General features: G+C 42.3%; 1 protein-coding gene and 1 long non-coding RNA gene across 4 annotated transcripts in view; one reads left to right on the forward strand and one right to left on the reverse strand.

The window, feature by feature from the left end:
• LOC139397108 (uncharacterized) overlaps positions 1–26,402 on the forward strand; it is a 52,823-nt gene that overhangs the window by 5,954 nt on the left and 20,467 nt on the right. For both annotated transcript variants that reach the window (XM_071143977.1, XM_071143976.1), the window contains exons 2-5: positions 1,298–3,168; positions 3,365–3,410; positions 7,029–7,160; positions 9,028–9,129. In XM_071143977.1, coding sequence (XP_071000078.1) covers positions 1,612–3,168; positions 3,365–3,410; positions 7,029–7,160; positions 9,028–9,129 — 1,837 coding nt within the window. In that variant the 5' untranslated portion in view covers positions 1,298–1,611. The remainder of the gene's footprint in view (positions 1–1,297; positions 3,169–3,364; positions 3,411–7,028; positions 7,161–9,027; positions 9,130–26,402) is intronic.
• Positions 184–15,810, reverse strand: LOC139397109 (uncharacterized). Of its 2 annotated transcripts, none has more exons than XR_011630887.1 (3): positions 13,712–15,810; positions 689–779; positions 184–332 (listed from the first exon to the last, which is right to left on the reverse strand). It is a non-coding gene; the product is annotated as an uncharacterized lncRNA (long non-coding RNA). The 2 variants fall into 2 exon arrangements; XR_011630886.1 differs by lacking the exon at positions 184–332 and adding an exon at positions 423–556.

Raw genomic sequence — 26,402 nt, forward strand, 5'->3', positions numbered from 1 at the left:
ATTTGCCAATCTTGGTGTTCTCTGGCAAATGCCAAACGTCCTGCACGGTGTTGGGCTGTAACCACAACCCCCACCTGTGGACGTCGGGCCCTCATACCACACTCATGGAGTCTGTTTCTGACCGTTTGAGCAGACACATGCACATTTGTGGCCTGCTGGAGGTCATTTTGCAGGGCTCTGGCAGTGCTCCTCCTTGCACAAAGGCGGAGGTAGCGGTCCTGCTGCTGGGTTGTTGCCCTCCTACGGCCGCCTCCACGTCTCCTGATGTACTGGCCTGTCTCCTGGTAGACTCCATGGGTTGATACATTTGATTTTGTTGTCAGCACATTCAACTATGTAAAAAAAAGTATTTAATAATTTGGAGGTGGTTTATGGTAGAGAAATTAACATTAAATTTTCTGGCAACCACTCTGGCGGACATTATTACATTCAACATGCCAATTGCACACTCCCTCAACTTGAGACATCTGGTGCACTGAGACAATGTTGTTTAATCAGCTTCTTGATGTGCCACACCTGTCAGGTGGCTGGATTCTTGGCAAATGAGAAATGCTCACTATCAGTGCCGTAAAAAGAGTTTGTGCACAAAATTTGAGAAATTATTTTTGACATAGGACCAACACTTTACATGTATTATTTTTGTTCAGTGTATTATCATTATAAAAATGAATTGTATACAGTTTCTTACCTTTTAATATTCTCAATGGCAGAGCTGTCAAAGTTGTGAGAAACCTTTCAGGTCTGGTGGAGGCGAAGTGCCTCCCTGTGGCAGTGTCTCCCTGCCAAAACAAAACATTTGTTAAATCCTGCCAAGATTACGCTACCCATATTGTTAATAAACATTGTTCAAGATCAGAATCTGAAAAATAGAGATGTTTCTATGTTAAATGCACATGTTTAACATTAGTGGATTGAATACATTTCTTTAGTTAGGATTGTTTAGTGTTTCCAGTCCCCTTTAAAACGCCATAATGTTTCATCTGTAGACGCTACAATGCAAACGTTGGTGTATTGTAAAGCTTTACAGCTTGATCTGTAATGTGATTTATTATTTAGATTGAAAATATGTTTAATCTATGAAGGTTGAAAAATATTAATTTGAATGTTACCCATATAAACTCTACATTTAGCCCCTGTTCCTCCCATTTGTTCCATATTGGGTCTATCCTATTATGGTTGAACTCATAAAATATTAAGTTATTTAACCTAGTCATAGCTGCAGCCATTGCCTGTTGGGCGTATCTAATTTTGTTTGTACATTGATTTGATTATGGGAATTTCTATTTCTACCCTACAGGCCACTGACAAGGGCAATCTGAACCTCACTGCCAATGATCTCTGGGGTCACAAACATTTTTCTGCTTTGAAGCATTAAGCACGGAATCTGCCACCTGGCTCTGTGGAGCAAAGAAGTACCCAAGAGACACCAACAGTGTCAATTAGTCCCATTCCACCAATGTCAGGCCTATTGATTCTAAGTTAAGCAACCAATTTGCAAGGAAGATCCCATTCAGTCTGAAAGCAGCCCAGAGATAACCAGTCAGACAGCGCAACTGAATTGTCCAACTATCCACCTTGACTGCCCCGGGCCAAATACAGACGTCCCCTGTAATGTCACTCCATATGGAGACTCTGCCAGACTTTAGTGTTATAAGTGGAGAAACTTCACCTCTTTCAGACAGCGGTCATTCATCTACACCATCACAGCACAGTGGTATCAGTGGGGAGCCCAGAGCCAAGCGCTGGTCCTCTAACCCAATAACCATGCGCACCCATATTTTAAAACCCAGCCATCTGGGATTCAACGGGCAGAAGTCCTGCTCCCCAATTTTGAGTCCCATACGTACCTCAAAGATCTTCAGGATTCAAGATGAAACTTTACCGAACTGCACCGGAGAAAGTTTATTTGAGGACACTATAGACCCCTGCTTTTTGCCTATGGTGGAGCCCACTGTTGGCAGCTCTACAATGGCTTTGTCACACACACCTCCGGAGACTTGCATTTCTATGAAAGAGAGTTTCACTAAACCAGAGGATGCAAATAAAGATTTGCAAAGGGGCTCTAATTTTAGTCTCAGTTTGCAGGGAAGTCCAACAGCTCTCAGGGAGACTATATCAACCAGTAGCTGTTCCAGAGCTTCCCTGGAGGGCACCCATGACATATCTGCATTCGAGGGCAGCAAAGAAAGTCTGCATTCCTTAGAACATAAGGTACAGAACCTGACGACCGAGGTTGCTGTGTCTGTTGTGGTGCAAAAATCAAGTGTTGCCTCTTCCTGTCTCTCAAATGCTAATGTCACATACATAATTTGCCCTGATAGTGAGATGTCTGCGTCCTATACGGTGCCATTGTCCTCGTCAACATCTGGTTCCTTGTGTGATGACAAGAGGGTGAACAACGTCACCTTTGAACTTATGGTTGAACCAACACTGGAGCCCAAAACTGGGACCAACGAGCCTAATGTCACGACTACTGCGCTGGAGGCTGTGGAGATTAGTAGGCCAATGAAAGACACTTTTGAAGCTTGCCGTCCTATGAAGTTCAATGCAATCACTGAGCAAGAGACTTATGATGGTACCAAACAACCTCTAAATAATACTTTTCAAACTAACCCCCATGTAAATGCAACCACTGAGCCAGTGACCATTGTTGGCAATGCACGCCCCCCTTTTCAAACTGACCACGAACCAACAAAAAGTGCTGAAGTTGATGTCCGTGAACATATGGTACAGTCCCAACCAGGCCCGTCCGGGAGAGATGGTGACCCCTTCACCTTGGATGATACTCTGGAGTTGGGTCCCAACTTTCGGCTCACATCCACTCCCATGGTTACATCTACGGCTTTAAGGAAACCAGAGAGACACTCAGATGTGCGGAAAAAGTTATCTTCGGGCATCCTGCCAAAACCAGCTAAACCACCTGCTGTCTCTAAACTCGCCACTTATAGGAAGATGTTCCTTCAGCCCCAGGGTGTCACCTCCAAACCCAAATCACTGTTACCCCCACTGAGATCTGTGTCCCAGCTTCCATCATGGACTCGCCCACCAAAGACCAAGACAGTCCCCGTGGCTTCAGCCCCCTCGGAGCCATCCTCTGCCATACCAAGCAGAAGATGCAAAACACGAGCAGATGCCCTGGGACATGCTGCGGTCACTGTTTCTCAGCAGGTAGGCTATGGGGAATGCTAAGTGTGGTTACATCTCAAAAGGATATATTTAAAAAAAAAAATCTAAACATTTTAATATGAAGGCTATATTTATGAGTTTGATATTATCCTCTACCAACCCATCCACTGTATTTAGTAAGATTGAATCAACAGATTCTACAAGGCTGTCCAGTTCTTTCCCTCCATTTCTCTCCTAGGCCTCGACAGATGATACTTCCAGTTGTAGGCGTAGCACAATTGCAGGTGAGCAGCTGTTCCTTTGAATCTGTTGGGTATATATGGCTCTCTCAAAGTTTTAAACCTTTCCTCGTATCCTATCCTCTGCTGATTACTGATTTGGCCGAACATGGCAGGTGAAAGCAATATAGTGGAAACTTATCTTTTCCTTTTACCTCTGTGTTCATGAAGGAAATGATATGGGGAGAAGAAGCCATTTTAGAGTACTGAGACAGACTAAAGGGACTCTCAATCATACTTCCCTGATTCCTTACATCCTCTTTCTCAAACGCATTTGATAAAAAGGTTCTAGGAGGAGGCAGCGGCGAAAAATCAAGAGATACAATTTAAGATTTACGTCTTTACACACACTCAGTACGTTCGGAAAGTATTCAGACCCCTGGACGTTTTCCACATTTTGTTACAGCCTTATTCTAAAATGTCATCAATCTATCTCATAACAGGGTTAGACATTTTTGCACATTTATTGCAAAACAAAAATGCAATGCAAATAGTCTGGGTATCCATTGGATTAGATGTTCGGGTCTTATGGCTTGGGGGTAGAAGCTGTTTAGAAGCCTCTTGGACCTAGACTTGGTGCTCTGGTAAGCAGAGAGAACAGTCCATGACTAGGGTGGCTGGAATCTTTTACAATTTTTAGGGCCTTCCTCTGACACCGCCTGGTATAGAGGTCCTGGATTTTGGCTCCACTTATGTACTGGGCAGTTCGCACTACCCTCTGTAGTCCCTTACGGTCGGAGGCTGAGCAGCTGTCATAAGAGGCAGTGCTGCAACCAGTCTGGATGCTGTAGAACCTTTTGAGTATCTGAGGACCCAGGCCAAATCTTGTCAGTCTCCTGAGGGGGAATAGGTTTTTATTGTGCCCTCTTCACATCTTGGTGTGCTTGGACCATGTTAGTTTGTTGATGTGGACAACAAGGAACTTAAAGCTCTCAACCTGCTCCACTACAGCCCTATCGATGAGAATGGGGATGTGCTCGGTCCTCCTTTTCCTGTAGTCCACAATCCTCTCCTTTGTCTTGATCACATTGAGGGAGAGGTTGTTGTCCTGGCACCACACGGCCAGGTCTCTGACCTTCTCCCTGTAGGCAGTCTCATCGTTGTCGGTGATCAGGCCTACCACTTGTCATCGGCAAACTTAATGATGGTGTCGGAGTCGTGCCTGGCCATGCAGTCATAAGTGTACAGGAGGGGACTGAACACGCACCCCTGAGGGACCCCTGTGTTGAGGATCAGCGTGACGGATGTTGTTACCTACCCTTACCACCTGGGGGAGGCCCGTCAGGAAGTCCAGGATCCAGTTGCAGAGAGAGGTGTTTAATCCCAGGGTCCTTAGCTTATTGATGAGCTTTGAGGGCACTATGGTGTTGAATGCTGAGCTGTAGTCAATGAATAGTATTCTCACATAGGTGTTCCTTTTGTCCAGGTGGGAAAGGGCAGTGTGGAGTGCAATAGAGACTGCATTGTCTGTGGATCTTTTGGGGCGGTATGCAAATTGGAGTGGGTCTAGGGTTTCCTGGATAATGGTGTTGATGTGAGTCATGACCAACCTTTCAAAGCACTTCATGTCTACAGACGTCAGTGCTACAGGTCGGTAGTCATTTAGGCAGGTTACCTTGGTGTTCTTGGGCACAGGCACGATGGTGGTCTGCTTGAAACATGTTGGTATTAGACTCCGACAGGGAGAGTTTGAAAATGTCAGTGAAGACACTTGCTATAGTTGGTCAGCGCATGCCGTCTGGCCCCGCAGCCTTGTGAATATTGACATGTGTAAAGGTCTTATTCACATCGGCTGCGGAGAACGTGAGTCTTCCGGAACAGCTAGTGCTCTCATGCATGTTTCGGTGTTATTTTCCTCGACGCAAGCTTAGCGGTAGTTTAGCTCGTCTGGTAAGCTCGGAACCGGTGTAGTACGATTCGACCGTAGTCCTGTATTGACGCTTTGCCTGTTTTATGGTCCGTCAGAGATCGTAGCGTGTTTCTTATAAGCTTCCGGGTGAGAGTCCCGCTCATTGAAAGCGGCAGCTCTAGCCTTTAGCTCAATGCGGATGTTGCATGTAATTAATTTCTTCTGGTTGGGGTATGTATGTACAGTCACTGTGGGGATGATGTCATTGATGCACTTATTGATGTAGCCAATGACTGACATGGTGTACTCCTCAATGCTATAGGAAGAATCCCGGAACATATTCCAGTCTGTGCCAGCAAAACAGTCCTGTAGCTTAGAATCTGCTTCATCTTACTACTTTTTTATTGACCGGGTCACTGGTGCTTCCTGCTTTACTTTTTGTAAGCTTTTTACTTTTTGTAAGCAGGAATCAGGAGGATGGAATTATGGTCAGATTTGCCAAATGGAGGGCAAAGGGAGAGCTTTGTATGTGTCTCTGTGTGGAGTATAGGTGGTCTAGAGTTTTTGAAAGTTTTTTTTTTTTTTCCCTCTGGTTGCAAATTTAACATGCTGATAGAAATTTGGTAAAACAGATTTAAGTTTCCCTGCATTAATGTCCCCGGCTACTTGGAGCTCCGCCTCTGGGTTAGTGTTTTCTTATGGCGGAATACAGCTTATTCAATGCTGTCTTTAGTGCCAGCCTCAGTCTGTGGTGGTATGTAGACAGCTCTGAAAATACAGATGAATTCTCTAGGTAGATAGTGTGGTCTACCGTTTATCATGAGATACTCTACCTCAGGTGAGCAATAGCTTGAGTCTTCCTTAGATATCGTGCACCAGCTGTTATTTACAAAAATGTACATAGGCTGCCGCCCCTTGTCTTACCAGATGCTACTGTTCTGCTGGTACAGCGTATAAACCACCAGCTGTATTTTGATTGTGTCGTCGTTCAGCCACGACTCCATGACGCATAAGATATTACCGTTTTGAATGTCCCGTTGGTAGTTTAATCTTCTGTGTAGGTCATAGATTTTATTCTCCGAAGATTGCACTTTTACTAGCAGAATGGAATGAAGTGGGGGTTTATTCGATCGCATACGAATTCTCGGAAAGCAGCCTGCCCCTCTGGCCCATTTTCGCCGCCGCCTCTTCACGCAAATCACGGGAGTCTGGGCCTGTTCCAGAGAAAGCAGTATATCATTTGCTTTGGACTCGTTAAAGGAATAAAAGGATTCTGTCACTCCATGGTGAGTAATCGCAGTCCTGATGTCCCAAAGTTAAGTTAAGTTAAGAGATGGCAGCGGCAACATTAAATACAAAATAAGTAAAATATTTTTTTTTTAAACAATCGGTTGGGGACACGTAAAACTTCTCCGGCCACCCTTGTTATGACACTCATCTTTGAGATGTTTCTATAACTTGGAGTCCACCTGTTCAGGTACTTCTGTTTTTTTATGAGGCTGTAACGTAACAAAATGTGAAATAAGGGAAGGGTTCTGACTACTTTATGAAAGCATTGCCAAGGCATTGCCAAGTTATTGCCAAGTTATTGTTACTCATTGTATGTATTACTTGTTTTACTTTTCTATTGTTCTATATTCTTTCTCTGCATTATTAGGAAGGGCCAGTAATAAAGCATTTCACTGTTAGTCTACACCTATTGTTTACAAAGCATGTGACACTTTTTTGTTTTGATTCCCTCAGTCATCACCTCTAATTTATTGTTGAATTTATAGAATCCAAGCTGATGAGCACTGGCCTGAGGAAACCTCAATCCTATGGCACTCAGAGATCCATAGCTAGCCTCAGGCATCCTGCAGTAAGAGCTATGGCAAGCTGCTCCACTGAAAACCCCAGCCTCTCTTCAGGTATGAACAGCATTGTATGAGAGTGTTGGGATTAAACCTAACTGCCCATTATGTGAATCTTACAAGCTTGATCCCACAACTTCATGTACAGTGCATTTGGAAAATATTCAGACCCCTTGACTTTTTCCTGATTTTATTGCATTCTAAAATTTAATATTTTTCCCCTCAATCTATACACAACACTAGATAATGACAACGCGAAAACAAGTTTATACATTTTTCAAAATTTATAAAGAATAAACATACCTTATTTACATAAGTATTCAGACCCTTTGCTAATGACTCCAAATTGAGCTCAGGTGCATCCTGTTTCCATTGATCATCCTTGATGTTTCTACAACTTGATTGGAGTCGACCTGTGGTAAATTCAATTGATTGGACATGATTTGTAAAGCAACACCTGTCTATAGCGGTTCCCACAGTTGACCCTGCAGCACTCCACCAATCAGGCCTATATAGTAGTGGCCAGACAGAAGACACTCTTTATTAAAAGGCACATGACCGGCCGCTTGGAGTTTTCCAAAAGGCACCTAAAGCACTCCATGAGAAACAAGATTCTCTGATCTGATGAAATCAAGATTGAACTCTTTGCCCTGAATGCTAAGCGTCACGTCTGGAGGAAACCTGACACCATCCCTACGGTGAAGCATGGTGGTGGCAGCATAATGCTTTGGATGTTTTTCAGCTGCAGGGACTGAGGGGAAAGATGAAGAGAGCAGAGATCCTGAATGAAAACCTGCTCAGGACCTGCGACTGGGGGTCGGTTCACCTTCCAACAGGACAATGACCATAAGCACACAGTCAAGACAATGCAGGAGTGGCTTTGGGACAAGTCTCAATGTCCTTGAGTGGCCCAGCCCGGATTTGAACTCGATCAAACATCTCTGGAGAGACCTGAAAATAGCTGTGCAGCGAAGCACCTCATCCCACCTGACGGTGCTTGAGACTATCTGCAGAGAAGAATGGGAGAAACCCCCCCCCCCAAATAAAGGTGTGCCAAGCTTGTAGCATCATATCCAAGAAGACTCGAGGCTGTGATCACTGCCAAAGGTGTTTCAACAGAGTGAAGAGTAAGGGTCTGAATACTTCTGATATTTCAGTTTTGTATGTTGTACAGTACAGGAGGGGACTAAGAACACACCCCTGAAGGGCCCTGTGTTTGTCAGCGTGGCGGATGTTGCCTACCCTCACCAACTGGGGGGGCGGCCCGTCAGGAAATCCAGGATCCAGTTACAGTGGAAGGTGTTCAGTGCCAGGGTCCTGAGCTTGGTGATGAGCTTTGAGGGCACCATGTTGTTGAATGTTGAGCTGTAGTCAGTGAACAGCATTTTGACTTTAATTTTGTGAAGGTGGGTAAAGGCAGTGTGGTGTGCAATATATTTCATCATCTGTGGAGCCGTTGGGCCGGTTTGCAAATTGGAGTAGTGAGTAATGGGTCTGAATACTTATGTAAATGTGTTAATTTCTGTTTTTTTATACATTTGTAAAAATGTCAACCTGTTTTTGCTTTGTCATTATGGGGTATTGTGTGTAGATTGGGGGGGGGGGGGGGGATTTTCATACATTTTAGAATAAGGCTGTGGAAAAAGTCAAGGGGTCTGAGGTCTACTTTACAAACGTGCTGTAAGTTGCCATATGATCTGTTAATGTAATGGTACTGTGTTTTTCTGTCATGCATATCTGAATTGTATAACCTAAACAGTACATTAATTACTTATGAGTATTCCACCTGTAAGTGTTAACCCAGTTATTTGTTGTCCATGTTTCCTTATCAGACAAATCCCTGACAAGGTTGTTTTTGTCAAACATTTGAAAATAGAAAACTTAAATCCTTTGTTTTTGGTCATTATTTTCCATTTCATCACAGGTTTAAATGCAAGGAGTCTACAAGCACCCAACCAAGGCCAGAAGCACTTGCCAACCAGCAGTGATGCTTTTCCTGTAGCAAAGAGGGAAAAAATAGATGAAGGTGGGTGTGTATTTGTCAATAACTGCTTGTGTGCGATGTCTAATATCACAGGAGCTCCCAGTGATATCATGAATACCTTGAGTCTGTAGATATTAGCTGTTTTTCCTTCAGCGTGCTTACATACTTCTGTCAAAGTCACTACCTGTGCTGATGTTCCTCCAGGTAACATGCCTTTCACTTTCACATTGTATTAACTGCCCAGCCTGCATTCCTCACACCCCCCTCCACAATGCTTGATTCTCCAGTGGATGATTCTTAATAAACCCATCAGAGCTGGTCCAAAACCAACTCACAACTGTCATGTTCAAGTAATGTGGTATCTGGAGGAAGCATCAGAGTAGCTGGATTACATGGTGTGCCATGTTGTATGATGTATCTATTATGGATGATGTATTTATTATGCCAAAGCAGCAGCTACTCTTTCTGGGTTCCAGCAAAATTAAGGCAGTTTATACAGTTTTAAATCATTACAATACATTCACAGATTTCAGAACACTGTGTGCCTTCAGGCCCCTACCACTACCACATATATACAGTACTAAATCCATGTGTATGCATAGTGTCTGTGCCAATGTTTGTTGTTTCCCAGTCCCCGCTTTTCCATAATTTTTTATTATATATATATATATATATATATATTTATTTTAATGCTTGCGTCAGTTACTTGATGTGGAATAGTTCCATGTAGTCATGGCTCTATATAGTACTGTGTGCCTCCCATAGTCTGTTCTGGACTTGGACTGTGAAGAGACCGCTTGTGGAATGTCTTGTTGGGTATGCATGGGTGTCTGAGCTGTGTGCCAGTAGTTTAGACAGACAGCTTGGTGCATTCAACATGTCAATACCTCTCATAAATAAAAGTAGTGATGAAGTCAATCTCTCCTCTACTTTCAGCCAGGAGAGATTGACATGCACATTATTAATATTAGCTCTCAGCGTACATGCAAGGGCCAGCTGTTCTGCCCTGTTCTGAGCCAATTGCAAGTCCTTTTTTGTGGCACCTGACCACAAGACTGAACAGTCAAGGTGCTACAAAACTGGGGCCTGTAGGACCTGCCTTGTTGATAGTGTTAAGGCAGCGCATCGCTTTATTATAGACCATCTTAGCTACTACTGCATCAATATGTTTTGACCATGACAGTGTACAATTAGTGTTACTCAAAGCAGTTGACTCTTCTCAATTTTCACAATTTATTACCGCCTGCTATTATCCTGTCATTTTCCATTGAGATTGTCAGACCCCGGTGGCTTGTCATTGTTGATGGACAAAAATAAATAAATGTTCACCTCTTCTCCACTGACTTTACGGAATTGAAGTGTACAATTCTTGTCTTTCATAATTTGGTCTGATATACTTGGATGTGTAGTGTCAGTGTTTTAAGGTGCACCAATGCTTTTTTACTATCATTCTTTATATAATTTCTTTGTTTCATAGTGAACTTTATTTAGTTTAATAACAATTTAAAAAAATGTGCTAATCAGTTAGGCTGCCAGACTTACCCTTTGCCTCATCCCTCTCAACCATACCATTTTTAAATTCCCTTGGATTAATGAAGATTTGAACAGCTTTGAGTCATTTTCTTAGTGGGTGCGTGCTTATTAGTCTACAGGCGAAAGAAACGCACACCTATTTAGGAGAGGAGTGGAACACTTAAAAAAAAAATAATAATGAAGGAGCGCCGCGCACTCTAGGAGGTCAGATGCAAAAATACTTGTCCAACGTTTCGACAGACAAGCTGTCTTCGTCAGGGTATAATGACAAACTAATTTTATATAGTGTCAAAAGATACACGCAGATGTTTTGTAATCATGGCGGGGTGTGGCCTGATAATTGGTTAATTTTCATATTAAAATGGCATACAAAAAAACTATTGGGATAGCTTAAGATCTTAGATACAATTTGGCTACATAAGCCTACAAACCTTTACAATAGCTATATCACAAGAATGGCTTCAGATCAAAGTCTACGTTGAGACTGACAGGAGCGAGGGTCTTTAAATTAAAGATCCAGGCAGCCTCTCGTTTTTTTTTATTTGTTTTTATTTAATTTTTTTACCCCTTTCTCCCCAATTTCGTGGTATCCAATTGTTGTTGTAGCTACTATCTTGTCTCATTGCTACAACTCCCGTACGGGCTCGGGAGAGACGAAGGCTGAATGTCATGCGTCCTCCGATACACAACCCAAACAGCCGTACTGCTTCTTAACACAGCGCGCCTCCAACCCGGAAGCCAGCCGCACCAATGTGTCGGAGGCTACACCGTGCACCTGGCAACCTTGGCTAGCACGCACTGCGCCCGGCCCGCCACAGGAGTCGCTGGTGCGCGATGAGACAAGGAGATCCCTACCGACCAATCCCTCCCTAACCCGGACGACGCTAGGCCAATTGTGCGTCGCCCCACGGACCTCCCGGTCGCGGCCGGTTACGACAGAGCCTGGGCGCGAACCCAGGGACTCTGATGGCACAGCTGGCGCTGCAGTACAGCGCCCTTAACCACTGCGCCACCCGGGAGGCCCAGCCTCTCGTTTTAACAATACATTTGAGGTCAACCCCTCTCCTAGGGAGGATGACATGTTCGATGCCAATGTAACGTAGAGACGAAATCGAGTGGTTTTCTTCAAAAAAAGTGGGCCGCAACTGGGTATGTCGAGTTTTTGCACCTAATGGTGCTACGATGCTCCGAGATGGGTACTTTTTATTTGCGCTTTGTTTTACCCACAATTTTTAACAAGGATAAGTTATAAGATAAATAACTGCCTTAGTGGCGCATGTGATAACACCTTTGATTGGGATCTGTTTCCCTGTTTGGGGATGTTTGAAGGATCTACATTTATAAGTGCCATTGCATTGAGCACAGCCACTACACTTGTAGTTTCCATCCAGTAGGTGTGCAAATACACGTTGTGCAGGGATATCCTGGGGTGGTAAATCAGTTTACCAGCTGATCTCTGAGGTTTCTTCCCCGCGGAAATATACGACCAAGGGAAGGTCCGAAAACGCAGTGCCGATCCCATCATCGGATCTTAGACTGTGCCAATGTTTGAACGATTCCCTTAATTTGTTAGTTAGAACGCAAGAATGCTTATTTTTGCGAGACTCGAGGTCATGTTTTTAATTTTCTCAATGGCAGTATTAATCTGACCGTTTTTGTACTCATATTTATGTCAATCTGATTTTGTTTTTTTACATTCTTTTGATTAGACAGAATTGGCTGTAGGGCAAACTGTTTCTCAAGAGAAGTGGGTGACCACTATCAGCCCTCATCAAACTGTTACGATCAGTAGGTTTCCTGTAAAGGTCAGTGTATAGAACATTATCTTCACACAAGATCAGAAGATCAAGAAAATTGATTTGCCGTTTATCAGATTGCATAGTAAATCTCAGATGCTCAGAACAGGAGTTAAGAAAAGCATGGAACGCCTGGAGCTGTTTTGCATCACCCCTCCATAGAAAAAAAATAATGTTAGGCAAGAACATTTGAGAGGATTTAAAATACTGTTTCTCCATGTAACCCACAGGAGCCATGGGGGATCCCATAGCAGTACCCTTCATCTGAATAAAGAAATAATTTAGTACTCATTTATTACTCACAAGTAGTGTATGAGTTCTATTTCAGCCATTGTTATGCATGCACTGGAAGGTAGTTCATTAGGGTCACATTGCAGAAGAAAATGTTCCATAGCTTCAATACGGCCCTCATGTGGAAAATGTGTGTGTGTGTATAACGACAACATCAAAAGTAACTAACAGTATTCTCGGGGAGAGGACCAAGAGATTCATTAAGAGATCATACTGCTGGTGTCCTTTACAAAGGAGGGGAGCTGTTCTGTGTGTGGTCTAATACAAAAGTAGATAGAGGGTCCATTACAATAGGGCGCCCTGGAGGATTTGTAACATTGTGTAATTTCTGGCAAAGTATAAAAAGTGCCAATTTTAGGGTGTTGAATAGCCAAAAAGTTGTTTTATTTTTACTTAAATACCCATCTAGGACCATAAAGATTGTGTTCTGAAATTGGGCAGTGGGGTCACTTCTGAGTTTCTGGTAAAAGGTGTTGTCAAACAGTTGTCTATGACCCTCATTTACATTAAACTGTCCTATCCATGAGTACAACCGACCCACCCTTATCAGCAGGGCGGGTAAGGACTGACGTATCGGATTGTAAATCAAGCGACGCTTGTTAGGTAAATTATGGAAAGTTATGTACTCGTGTTTGTTCTAAGATGAACATCCTTTTTCAGCAAGTCTGCAATATGTCTTAATAGAGTGATTGTGATTGGCTGGAGGTACAAAATAACTCTTACTTCTAAAAGGAGTTGGAGTATATGCAGGTGAGAAACCTACATGTTCAGTAGAAATATCACGAATAGGGGAATACTTTAGCTCCCCTAAGGTTGTTTCTAAAGAACTTAAACATGTCTATCTTAACATCAAAATCGTTGCACTGAGTTGTAGGCACAGAAGATAACCCTTTATTACACAATGAAATATGGGCAGTGAGCTATCTTGCTTGATAAATTAAAAACCTACAGTCTCGTGGGTTCTGGGACATTGTGAACGGCCTTTGGTAGTAATTTCTTCTTACCCCGTTGGGTGCGGCATCTCGTCGGTACCCACGGCCACCTCTGTCCTTCCGTCGGCCCAGTCTCTCGTTGTATAAGAGAACTGGCACTGGAAGCAGATGAGGCGCTGGTTGTAGAGCGTTGATCAGACGGGGGTGGATAGAAGTAAGCGGCATCCCTCCTGCGTCTGTCATGGAGAGGAGGAGCAGGACCTCGTTTTTTGTCAGGGTTTCTCCAGAAGTTGACTTTCATCTGCCTTTTTTTTTGTCTTGGTTTAATTTCTTGATTTTTAAGTTGCTTTATTTCTGTAGACAATTTGTCCTGGCGCGCGCTTGGTTAGTTTTCATCAGTTCATTGAAATATGCCATCATTAACAGCTCCTTGCAGAGCTGTGTGTTTTTACTTGCTTTTTAAAAAAATGCGTGCTTATTAGTAACTGGAATAAGTAAGTTTCATAAATGTGTCAAGTGCAGCGTCTGGTTGCTCCTCATTACACACCACAGACCAGCAAATATATTCTTCACATCATCAACATATGAATCACTACAAAACTTCTTGTATGACCTCTTATACACTATATTAGGCCCAGCCTTTGGAACTTTGGATTTCCTAGATATGGCTATATTATGATCACTACATCCTATGGATTTGGGTATTGCTTTAAAGCAATTTTCTGCAGCGTTAGTAAAAATATGATCAATACATTGATTTAATTCCTGTGCTGTTTGTAACCACCCTGGTAGGTTGACTGACAACCTGATCCAGATTGCAGGCACTGGTTACTGTTTGAAGTTTTTTCCTGAGTGGGCAGCTTGATGATAGCCAGTCAATATTTAAATCACCCAGAAAATATACTTCTCCGTTGATCACATGCATTTCACACACATTATCCAGATACTGACTGTTAGCACTTGGTCTATAGCAGCTTCCCCACAAGAATGGGCTTTAGGTGAGACAGATGAACCTGTAGCCATATTACTTCAACAGTATTTACCATTAGATCGTCTCTAAGCTTTTACAGGAATGTGGTTCTGAATATAGACCGCAACACCACCTCAGTAGGCATTTCTGTCTTTTCATTAGATGTTAACCATGTATTGCTACCACTATCATCAAAGGTATTATCTAAGTGAGTTTGAGAGTCATAATATGAATGTCATCTGTTACAAGTTATTGACTTCATGGACCTTGTTTCTTAGGCTACATGTTAATATGGGCTATTTTTAATGCTTTACTGGGACGCTTATCAGAGGTAGACTTACTCATTTTATTTACATTGTAGCTGATAGTGCAGGGTGAGCTGCATAAAGTGGTCTTCCTACTTGCACACTGCCTCAGTGCTAACAGTGTAACTCTGTTTTTTAGCTGTAGGATAAACCGATGCATTTGGTGCAATTAGGGGTACATACAATACATGGACTCCATCATTCCTGTAGAGTATCTTCTGTTTCCAGAAGGTGTCAAAGTTATCAATAAAATTGACTCCAGCAGAGCTACAGTACTCTTTTAGCCAGATGTGTAAAGCCAGCAGTCTGCTGAATCTTTCACACCCGCGGCCCAACGATGGTATTGGACCTGAAATTATTGGCTGTTTTTTTGTCTTTTAATGCTAAAATCAGTTATTTTTAAAAACCTATTTTCAAATGTTCCGAGCTAGCCCTCCGGATGTCGTTTGACCCCACTTGGACTACGACAGTGTCAGCTCCCGGCATCTGTGGTAGAACAGTCGGAAGAAGCCTTGTTATGTCCTGTGCTCCTGGGTCGCACAGGGTTTTTGCCTTTGGGACCGAGATGTTTCTCACCATAAAGCTGCCTACAATGACAACCGCTGATGTTGAATGGGCTGGTCTCTCAGGCAGCCTCATGGTCTGGTGAGGCTGGGAGCTCTGAGGATCTGAACCGATGTAGATCCACCGAAAAGGGAGACCGAGCTGAGGACGAAGACGCAGGTACCTCTGGATCCAAAAGCTGTTTCTGGTCTGTCAGTTCCGGGCTCAACATCTTTATGGAGATTCCCTTTGTCAGAGGACGCCTTCTTCGACTTCCACGGCGAGTGATGTGGCTGGTTGGTTGAGTCTAGGTCAGCTTTGTTCTCCAGAGAAGGGGGAGACCCCTTCGGGGATCGTCACCTTTCCTTCAAATGTTCAATGTAGAGTCAAATTCCATGATAACATCAAAGCACTAAAATAAGTTGTGCAAATGATCCAATCCGCACCCCTGCATCAATCTTCATTGGACCAATAGAAATTGTTGCCCTTATCTTGCCCGTGTACTGAGGACATGTTTGCATAAGATATGTGACTTTAGCACCCGCATCTACAAAATAAATCTACTGCAAAGTTGACCATGTTCTGATTTCATATGTACACCGTCTGAGATGGGACGTAAGAGGGGTCTGTTTACCTCCACAGCATTGTTGTTGGGGCGGTTGTCTTATTTCTGTTTTTCCTTGGATGGTCCCTGCTTCTCCTGGCCAGTCTCCATAAGAACACGTTATCTTTTCTGACATTCTCGTTGCCGGTGACCAGAAATCTCGCAATAATGACATACACCAGGTTTCTCTTTTGCTGAACGAGTAATGTTATTGGTTTCACTTGGAACCTGCACGGTTTATTATGTTAATTTGATGTCTCTGTCCAGTCGTGACAACCTGTCGACGATTGCGCCATAGTTTTGTCTCTGTCATTAGTTATGGGAATTGTTGAATCTCTTATTTCAAGGTTCTGTTCACCAAGAGCCATTAAACTTTCTATCTCTCTTCAATGTCCGGTCATGATTCTCCAGATAAATTCTCATCCCGTTTCCTTACTTTGGCTAAAATGGTTAAATACTGGTGTCTTTGTCAAGGAATTAGACATTCTGTATTTTTCCCCAAGCTTTTTGTATATCAGACAAATTCCATCTTTGTCAACAATGATGGAATATTTCTTTCTTGCCTACACTTCTCTACTTTGAAATGGTTCTTCATAGACTAGACAGTGAATTTAAAATGTTTTTCATGCTCTCATCCGGAGGAGCTGTTCTGCCCTTTTCCAGAGTGTTTTTCTCACTTAATAATGCCATTATAATATCTATATTTTGATATTTATTTAACCCAAAAAGATATGTTTGTACACTACTGTTCAAAGGTTTGGTGTCACTTAGAAATGTTCTTGTTTTTGAAATAGACAAACAATTTGCTTTAAGGTGTCTCCGGGATGCTAGCCTTCTAGGCAGAGTTGCAGAGAAAAAGCCATATCTCACTGGCCAACAAGAAGAAAAGATTAAGATGGGCAAAAGAACAGACACTGGACATAGGAACTCTGCCTAGAAGGCCAGCATGCTGGAGTCGCCTCTTCACTGTTGACATTGAGACTGGTGTTTTGCGGGTACTATTTAATGAAGCTGCCGGTTGAGGACTTGTGAGGTGTCTTTCTCAAACTATACACTAATGTACTTGTCCTCTTGCTCAGTTGTGCACATGGGCCTCCCACTCTTTCTATTCTGGTTAGTAAGTTTGTATTCTGTGACGGGAGTAGTACACAGCCTTGTACGAGATCTTCAATTTCTTGCATGGAATAGCCTTAATTTCTCAGGACAAGAATAGACTGACGAGTTTCAGAAGAAAGTTATTTTGTTGTGGCCATTTTGAGACTAATCGACTAATCCAGATTCTCATCTAGCCTAAAGAAGGCCAGTTTTATTGCTTATTTAATCAGAACAACAGTTTTCAGCTGTGCTAACATAATTGCAAGTGCTTTCTAATGATCAATTAGCCTTTATTAATGATACACTTGGATTAGCTAACATAACGTGCCATTGGAACACAGGAGTGATGGTTGCTGATAATGGACCTCTGTATGCCTATATTACATTTTTACAGCTACAATAGTCATTTACAACATTAACAATCAATTTGATGTTGATCAATTTGATAATTTAATGGACAATGTGCTTTTCTTTCAAAAACAAGGACATTTCTAAGTGACCCCAAACTCAAACCTCTTCTAGACCACATTTGTCTTTGTAAGGCCTGCCTACCCATAAAAACTTATGTTCACTTCAAAAAGCTTGTTGAAGGCTTATGTTAAGATGATATTGGTCTACTAGACACAGCGCTTCTGCCATCAGTCTGGATCAACACACAGTTGGTCTCAACAGCAAGAAAAACAATTAATCCGGGTCATGGCACCAACTGTTAGCAGTTGATGTTAATCTTCAATAACACAGACGCCAAAGCAAATCAAGGGGAGGTAAATAGGTTTTATTCAAAGAACAAATCATGCGGTTAGGTAGATGTTCATGCTCCCCTGTCCTCAGTAATTCTCTCCATGGAACAGTGACAGGATGCAATTTATAACCCCCTAGCCTGTGGCTGACCAATTTCGAAGTCCTTGCGGTACAACTGGGCCAATGGCCAAATAACAAGTATCCTGCTCCAGACTCAATGTATAGCCGATTCTGACCAATGAAAACATAGCACATGTAGCTATGCGTTCAGGACTGACAGTCGTAACTGATTCTAAATATATGTTTGAAAAACCTAACTGAAATAACTTTCCATTTATAGTTAATTCTAGTCCTCTGCGTTGTATTTATCTTTGACATTCTTACACTACAAATGCCAAACGTTTAGACCCAATTACCATCTCTTCAAAGTTACTAAATGTAGTCGCGTTTAACGTTCTTTATGAAATGGGCTTTGAAATTGTGTAATACAATGTAGTGAGCTTTGAAATGATTGATGTATACTACCGGTCAAAAGGTTTAGAACACCTACTCATTCAAGGGTTTTTATCTTATATTTACTATTTTCTACATTGTAGCATAATGTAGACATAACTATGAAATGACACATGGAATCGTGTTAAATAAATCAAAATGTTATGTTTGAGATTTTTCAAATGGCCACCTTTTTGCCTTTGACAGCTGTGCACACTGCACATTACTACAAATGAATGTATGCCTACCTGGCAGAATGATATCATGATTATTGGCATCAATCCAGTGGTGATTTTATTTAGAAAACTCTGCAATCACGTTTGCACACTTGAATTTAACCAGTTGCGGCGAGCAAACCCGGATCCGGGATCCTATTTATCTTAAGCTAAAGACCTAAGCTCATTACCATAACGCAACGTTAACTATTCATGAAAATCGCAAATGAAATTAAATAAATATGCTAGCTCTCAAGCTTAGCCTTTTGTTAACAACACTGTCATCTCAGATTTTCAAAATATGCTTCTCAACCATAGGAAAACAATAATTTGTGTAACAGTAGCTAGCTAGCGTAGCATTAGCGTTAGCATTTAGCAGGCAACATTTTCACAAAAACCAGAAAAGTATTCAAATAAAATCATTTACCTTTGAAGAACTTCAGATGTTTTCAATGAGTAGACTCTGTTAGATAGCAACGGGCACGTTTTTTTTTTATCCAATAATGAAATAGTGCCCCCATAGATTCAACAGGTTAAAGGTATCTACACCCTAAAATTGCAGTTTCCTACATTTTTACCACACATCTAAAGTGGTATCCTGATGTGATTTAAGCATTGTTGCAGACTTAGAACCTAATTTTGTTTTGTTTCTATAAAATAGCGAAAACGGAACTTTGAAAAATATATATTTTTAAGAAATGTAAATATTGCTTTAATGGTGGCATCTATTTAGGCGAGTTAAACCAATGTGTGCATTTTTGGTTTCTCGTGAACTTGGAGTGAAGAAACCAACTACATTTACTACAAAGCTGCCAAAGAACAAGGCAAATTGCCAAACCGGTGAGTTACTTGCTTTGTTAATTAAATGACTGGTTTTACCATATTTACCCCCCTGGAAATGGTAACCATAAGTTATTAAACAAGTTCTGCCTTTTTATATATTTATTACATGAACATCATTAATGGTACTTAAATAAAATATTAAATATTATTTTTTTAAACTAGGCAAGTCTGTTAGGCCGTCATTGTAAATAAGAACAAATTCCTATCAAAAGGCCAAAGGCCTCCTGGTGGGACAGGGGCTGGGATTTAAAACGTGTGTGTGTTAGGACAAAACACTACATAGAGACAACACCGCATGGCAGCAACACATTGCAGCAGGACAACATGGTAGCAGCACAAAAAATTGTTCAAACATTGTGCGGTTGTCTGTGCCCAATAAAGGCAAGAAGGTAGATAATGCATCACACAAAGCTGTCAGTAAGTATCCATAATTGAGTCTTTGAATGAAAAGATGGATATAAAACTGTCCAGTTTGAGTGTTTGTTGCAGCTCGTTCCAGTCGCTAGCTGCATCGAACTGAAAAGAGGAGTGACCCAGGGATGTGTGCTTTGAGGACCTTTAACAGAATATGACTGGCAGAACGGGTGTTGTATGTGGAGGATGGGGGCTGCAGTAGAGATCTCAGATAGGGGGGAGTGAGGCCTAAGAGGATTTTATAAGCCTCAACCATTGGGTCTTGCGACGGGTATACAGAGATGACCAGTTTACAGAGGAGTATAGAGTGCAGTGATGTGTCCTATAAGGAGCATTGGTGGCAAATCTGATGGCCGAATGGTGAAGAACATCTAGCTGCTCGAGAGCACCCTTATCTGCCAATCTATAAATGAGGTCTCCGTAATCTAGCATGAGTAGGATGGTCATCTGAATCGTGGGTTTGTTTTGGCAGCTGGGGTGAAAGAGGAGTGATTTACAATAGAGGAAACCAAGTATCTTTAACCTTAGCCTGCAGCTAGGATATGTGCGGAGAGAAGGATAGTGTACAGTCTAGCCATACTCCCAAGTACTTGTATGAGGTGACTCCTTCACGCTCTAAACCCTGAGGTAGCAATCACACCTGTGGGGAGAGGGGATTTTTCTTACCGAACCACATTCACTTTGTTTTGGAGGTGTTCAGAACAAGGTTAAGGGCATTGAACGCTTTGTTGTAGAGAATTTAACCTCTCTGGGGTAGGAGGCAGTATTTTGACGGCCGGATGAAAAGCGTGCCTAAAGTGAACTGCCTGTTACTCAGGCCCAGAAAATAGGATATGCATATGTATGGTAGTATTGGATAGAAAACACCTAAAGTTTCTAAAACTGTTAAAATAATGTCTGCGTATAACATAACTGATATGGCAGGCGAAACCCAGAGGACAAACCATACATCAAAATTCAGCCTAAAATTTCAACCAGGCAGGTGCGCCACGGAGAGGAGAGACAGGCTTGGCAATGATAGGGGCTGCAACCTTAAAGGATCTGACCCAATTTTTTTTTTGGTGTCAAGTGTAAGGAGCTTCTTTAGCACCTCAGACTTAGTGACCGCCTGCAGCGAAAACATTTGTAGCTGGGCAGGGGACAAAGGGCGAGGAACATGAGGGCTAGTAGCATTAGAAGGGCTCTGAGATGAGGAAATGTTGGATGGGCAAGGAGGAATGGCTGAGTCAAATAAGAATCCTGACTTAATGAAGTGGTCATCTTAAAGAGCTCAGTCATACACTCCGTATCAGTAACAACCATATTAACATTAAGGGACATGGGCAGCTGCGAGGCGGGTTTATTCTCCAGGTCTTTAATGTTCCAGAACTTCTTGGTTAGACCCACAGAGAGAACTGCTCCTTAAAGTAGCTAACTTTAGCCTTCCGGATAGCCTGAGTGCACTTATTTATCTTTTGCCTGAACGAGAGCCAGTCAGTCTGAGTATGTGTTTGCCGAGCCTTACGCCAAATGGAATTCTTGAGGTAGAGTAACTGCCAGATCATGGTTGAACCAGTTTTTTTCATTCTAATTTTCTTTTATGTGGGCATGTTTAACAATGCCACTGAAAATACAAAAAAAGAAGGTCCAGGCATCTTCGACAGAGGGGATCAAGCTGATTCTATACCAATTTACAGAGGCCAGAGGTCATGAAGGAAGGCTTGCTTATTAGTTTTTTAGCAAGCGTCTATGACAAGTCAGGACAGGTCGTTTCACTGAGCAGCGATTACGATCACTGGCTGTAAAACATTGGTCATTACAGAAAACAGCAGACTCATACCTGTCAGGATTATTTGTGAGGATAACATCAAGGAGTAGCCTTTTATGGGTTTTTGGAGTAGGGATGTACGATATATCGGAATCTGACGATTATTCGCTAAAAATGCCAACATCGGTATTGGCCCGATGTCTAGTTTAACCCCCGACATGCATACCTATATAACGTAGGTACATGCCCTAATGACGCCACTTTAAAATTTTGCGCTACACGTGCAACACACCATTCCTAACTTAGCCCACAATGTCTGCTGTGTGGATCGAGCAGTCAAGTCGAGCAGTCATTTGAAAGAGTAAGAATTTCCGCGAGACAACTCAAAGGCAAAATCCATTAAAGCCAAGATAATGGAATTCATTTCCCATGACAATCAACCGTTCTCCGTATTGGGTGATGATGGTTTTCGCGATTGATCGGGCACCAGTACACACTAACCTTACCATGTGCGCTATTGTTCAGATGTTGCCCTACCGGAGGTGCACAGTAATTGCGTCACTACTATTAGCTTTACAGCATACTATGGAACGCTGTTTAGGTCTTTGCGTGTCAAAAAAGATGCACGTCAAATAACACAGTTCTATTATAGAAAGTTGTGTTTTCTGAATTTGCACATGCAAGCCAAGCGCCACCACTATCAGTACCACTGTCAAAGCTGTACAAAAACAGTATGCAAACACCAGCCACGAACGATGTGTTTACAATAGCACTTTGGTAATAAAGCATTATTTGCTAGACTGTAACTTCTGGGGTAGCTAGCTAGCTTTAGCTTGGTAGCACCAATACAACCAGCCTGAAAACAATGACCAGTAAAAACTGCAGTCATTTTCACTTTTCTTAGCACTGATTTAGGAATCCTTGTAAGTATTGTTGTTCGCCTATTGAAATTGAACTTCAGTTCATGAAAATAAATAGCTAGCCAGCTACTTAACCCTGTTGCCCTTTATAAAGTTATAAGCAGCCAGCTAGCTTCATCTGGCTAGTGAGGCTAGACCTGACCAGGCTGTGTGTTGTAACGCTAGCCACAATAAGGATTAGGCACAATAGGATTTGCGGTTTGCCTTCAAAATTAAAGTGCCTCTTTGAAAGTGATGCATAAGGTTAGAATTGGTGGAATCATTCTATATTTAAACTCGATAATGTTTAACAAGGTTGGAATGTGACGCAATGAAATGGGGTATCAGTCTACTGTGACACTCACAACACAACTGTGAAGAATTTACGCACATTTTGGCATTTGTAGCTCTTATCACGGGACTGTGACTGTGTGAATTCACCTCCCCTGTCAGCCTATTGTGTGTGTATAGACATTCATATTGCACTGTACAGCTTTACATATGGACTGGGGATCAATGAAATGGAGTAAGTCTGCTCAATACCCAATATATATTTTTTTCCCCAACGTCCTCAGTTATCAGACTCAAACATTCTTGTTTTTTTTTTCATATTGTTTTTTTCTCAGGAATAGTGTTCAATACACATAGGTTGACAAATGTGTTTCAATTAAGTTTGTTTCAAAGTCCAGCAATAAGAGCTACTGTTCTCTGGGTGTCACTGAGTAGACTGATACCCCATGGCATTGATCCACAATCCATAGGTAAGTCTGTACAGTGAAATAAGTATGCAATTCTAAGTCTAATACATTCTGTGTGATTAACAGATTTGACATATCAAATTATTGTATTTTGTTGATTTTATATAACATTCCAATCTTGTTTAGCATGATCTACCAAGTTATGGCATAATTCTACTATTTGTATTCATTTGCATCACTGTCAATGACATTTTAATTTAATTTGAAGGTTAACCTCAAAGTTCCACTACTGTGGCTGGCTAATCCTTATTGTGGCTAGCGTCACATAGATGGGTCCGACCACCATTAATCAAATAAGAACTGTCTTAACAAATTAGGGTTATTTTAGCTGACACCTAGCCATATAGTTAACTAGCTAGCTACTGAAACAGATTGTTGTTTTTGGGCAAGAACATTTTTTGCATTCATGAGCTAGCTAGCTTTTTTTGACCAGCACTGTAGGTACGCGAGCCAACTTTACCAGCATCATGAGTCGTTGTGACATAAAATACGAGTGATTGTGTAATAACTACATGAAAAATGTATGAACGCATTCAATTGTGACATGCAGTCATATTCAGGTCCTGATTGGTCAACAAGCTTATTTTGACACGTCAAATAGTGTTATTTGACGTAACTTTTTTGACATGCAAAGACCCAAGTGGCGGTCCATAGAAATCCTGGTTGAGAATAAAACGACTGAACAACAAAACAGCACAGCAAGTAAGTGGGGGAAAAAATAGTTTTTGATTGTTATATTTAAAAGCCATCAAAACCTTTTTTGGTGTGTGTGTGTGACCTTTTCATGCAAGGCTCTGTCAGTTGTTGTCTCTTCACCTCTCCTTCATCAGTACTGATCTGAAGGAACTGACCAGTTGAAAACCAGCCTAATTATGATCCTTCACCATATTGTTTTTATCCAGTGCAGATGAAGGGAATAAAACGAGGAGAGGGCAGACTTGAAAAAAAGAAGAAAAAAAAGAATATATACTTGTAAAGTGGATATCATAGAACACCAAAAAGTGAAAGTTTCTGGAGACACCGTGCCTCAGGGTTCTCAAAACAAAAGAAAAACGAACGGGGTGCAATCGGTCACGCGCTCAAAACAGCTCTGGTTGATTTAGAGTCCAGTGGAAGAATGTTCTCATTCTTCCTTGTTTTTCAGAATACAAGCCTGAAACAATGTCTAAAGACTGTTGACATCTAGTGGAAGCCATAGGAACTGCAATTTGGGTCCTATCCAAATACATACTGTATAGGCATTCAATAGAAAAGTACCCACATCAAAAATATCCCACTTCCGGGATGGATTTTCCTCAGGTTTTCACCTGCCATATCAGTTCTGTTATACGCAGACATTATTTTAACATTTTTGGAAACTGTTCTATCAAATACTACCATCCATTTACATATCCTAGCTTCTGGGCCTGAGTAACAGGCAGTTTACTTTGGGCATGTTTGTCATCCAAACTTCAAAATACTGCCCCCTACCCAAGAGCGGTTAAATAAGTTAATTGTTTTGCCCCACAGTTAGTGAAACAGATAAAATGGTTTATATACCAAGTGTTGTCATCGATTCCTTGTAGAGACTCCACACTGCTGCTTTTGTCACATGGGATGGCAGCAGCTTGCCTCAAGTGTTTGTCCTGTGTTGTGGAAAAGTTCTTACACGGACACTCAGTCTATCTTAAATGAGTCACTGTTCGTCAGCGAGCTGGATGGGTTCCAACCAACTCAATGCACCATATTACAAATCAAATGTATTTATATAGCCCTTTGTACATCAGCTGATATCTCAAAGTGCTGTACAGAAACCCAGCCTAAAACCCCAAACAGCAAGCAATGCAGGTGTTGAAGCACGTTGGCTAGGAAAAACTCTCTAGAAAGGCCGAAACCTAGAGAGGAATCAGGCTATGAGAGGTGGCCAGTCCTCTTCTGGCTGTGCCAGGTGGAGATTATAACAGAACATGGCCAAGATGTTCAAATGTTCATGAATGACCAGCATGGTCAAATAATAGATCTGGGACAGGTAGCACGTCCGGTGAACAGGTCAGGATTCCATAGCCGCAGGCAGAACAGTTGAAACTTGAGCAGCAGCACGGCCAGGTGGACTGGGGACAGCAAGGAGTCATCATGCCAGGTAGTCCTGAGGCATGGTCCAAGGGCTCAGGTCCTCCGAGAGAGAATTAGAGAGAGCATACTTAAATTCACACAGGACACCGGATAAGACAGAAGTACTCCAGATATAACAAACTGACCCTAGCCCCCCGACACACAAACTACTGCAGCATAAATACTGGAGGCTGAGACAGGAGGGGTCAGGAGACACTGTGGCCCCATCCGATGATACCCCCGGACGGGGCCAAACAGGAAGGATATAACCCCACCCACTTTGCCAAAGCACAGCCCCCCCCACCACGAGGGATATTTTCAACCACCAACTTGGCCTCGTCTCAGGATGATGAGTATAGCCCACGAAGATCTCCGCCACGGCACAACCCAAGGGGGGTGCGCCAACCCAGACAGGAAGATCACCTCAGTGACTCAACCCATTCAAGTGACGCACCCCTCCTAGGGACGGCATGAAAGAGCACCAGTAAGCCAGTGACTCGGCCCCTGTAATAGGGTTAGTCAGAGAATCCCAGTGGAAAGAGGGGAACCGGCCAGGCAGAGACGGCAAGGGCGGTTCGTTGCTCCAGAGCCTTTCCGTTCACCTTCAAACTCCTGGGCCAGACTACACTCAATCATATGACCCGCTGAAGAGATGAGTCTTCAGTAAAGACTTAAAGGTTGAGACCGAGTTTGCGTCTCTCACATGGGTAGGCAGACCATTCCATAAAAATGGAGCTCTGTAGGAGAAAGCCCTGCATCCAGCTGTTTGCTTAGAAATTCTAGGGAGAATTAGGAGGCCTGGGTCTTGTGACCGTAGCGTACGCGTAGGTATGTACGGCAGGACCAAATCAGAGAGAGGTAGGAGCAAGCCCATGTAATGCTTTGTAGGTTAGCAGTAAAACCTTGAAATCAGCCCTTGCCTTAACAGGAAGCCAGTATAGGGAGGCTAGCACTGGAGTAATATGATCAAATTGTTTGGTTCTAGTCAGGATTCTAGTAGCCGTATTTAGCACTAACTGAAGTTTATTTAGTACTTTATCCGGGAA

The sequence above is a fragment of the Oncorhynchus clarkii genome, unplaced genomic scaffold (assembly GCF_045791955.1).
Source record: "Oncorhynchus clarkii lewisi isolate Uvic-CL-2024 unplaced genomic scaffold, UVic_Ocla_1.0 unplaced_contig_8355_pilon_pilon, whole genome shotgun sequence".
NCBI classification, from domain to species: domain Eukaryota; kingdom Metazoa; phylum Chordata; class Actinopteri; order Salmoniformes; family Salmonidae; genus Oncorhynchus; species Oncorhynchus clarkii.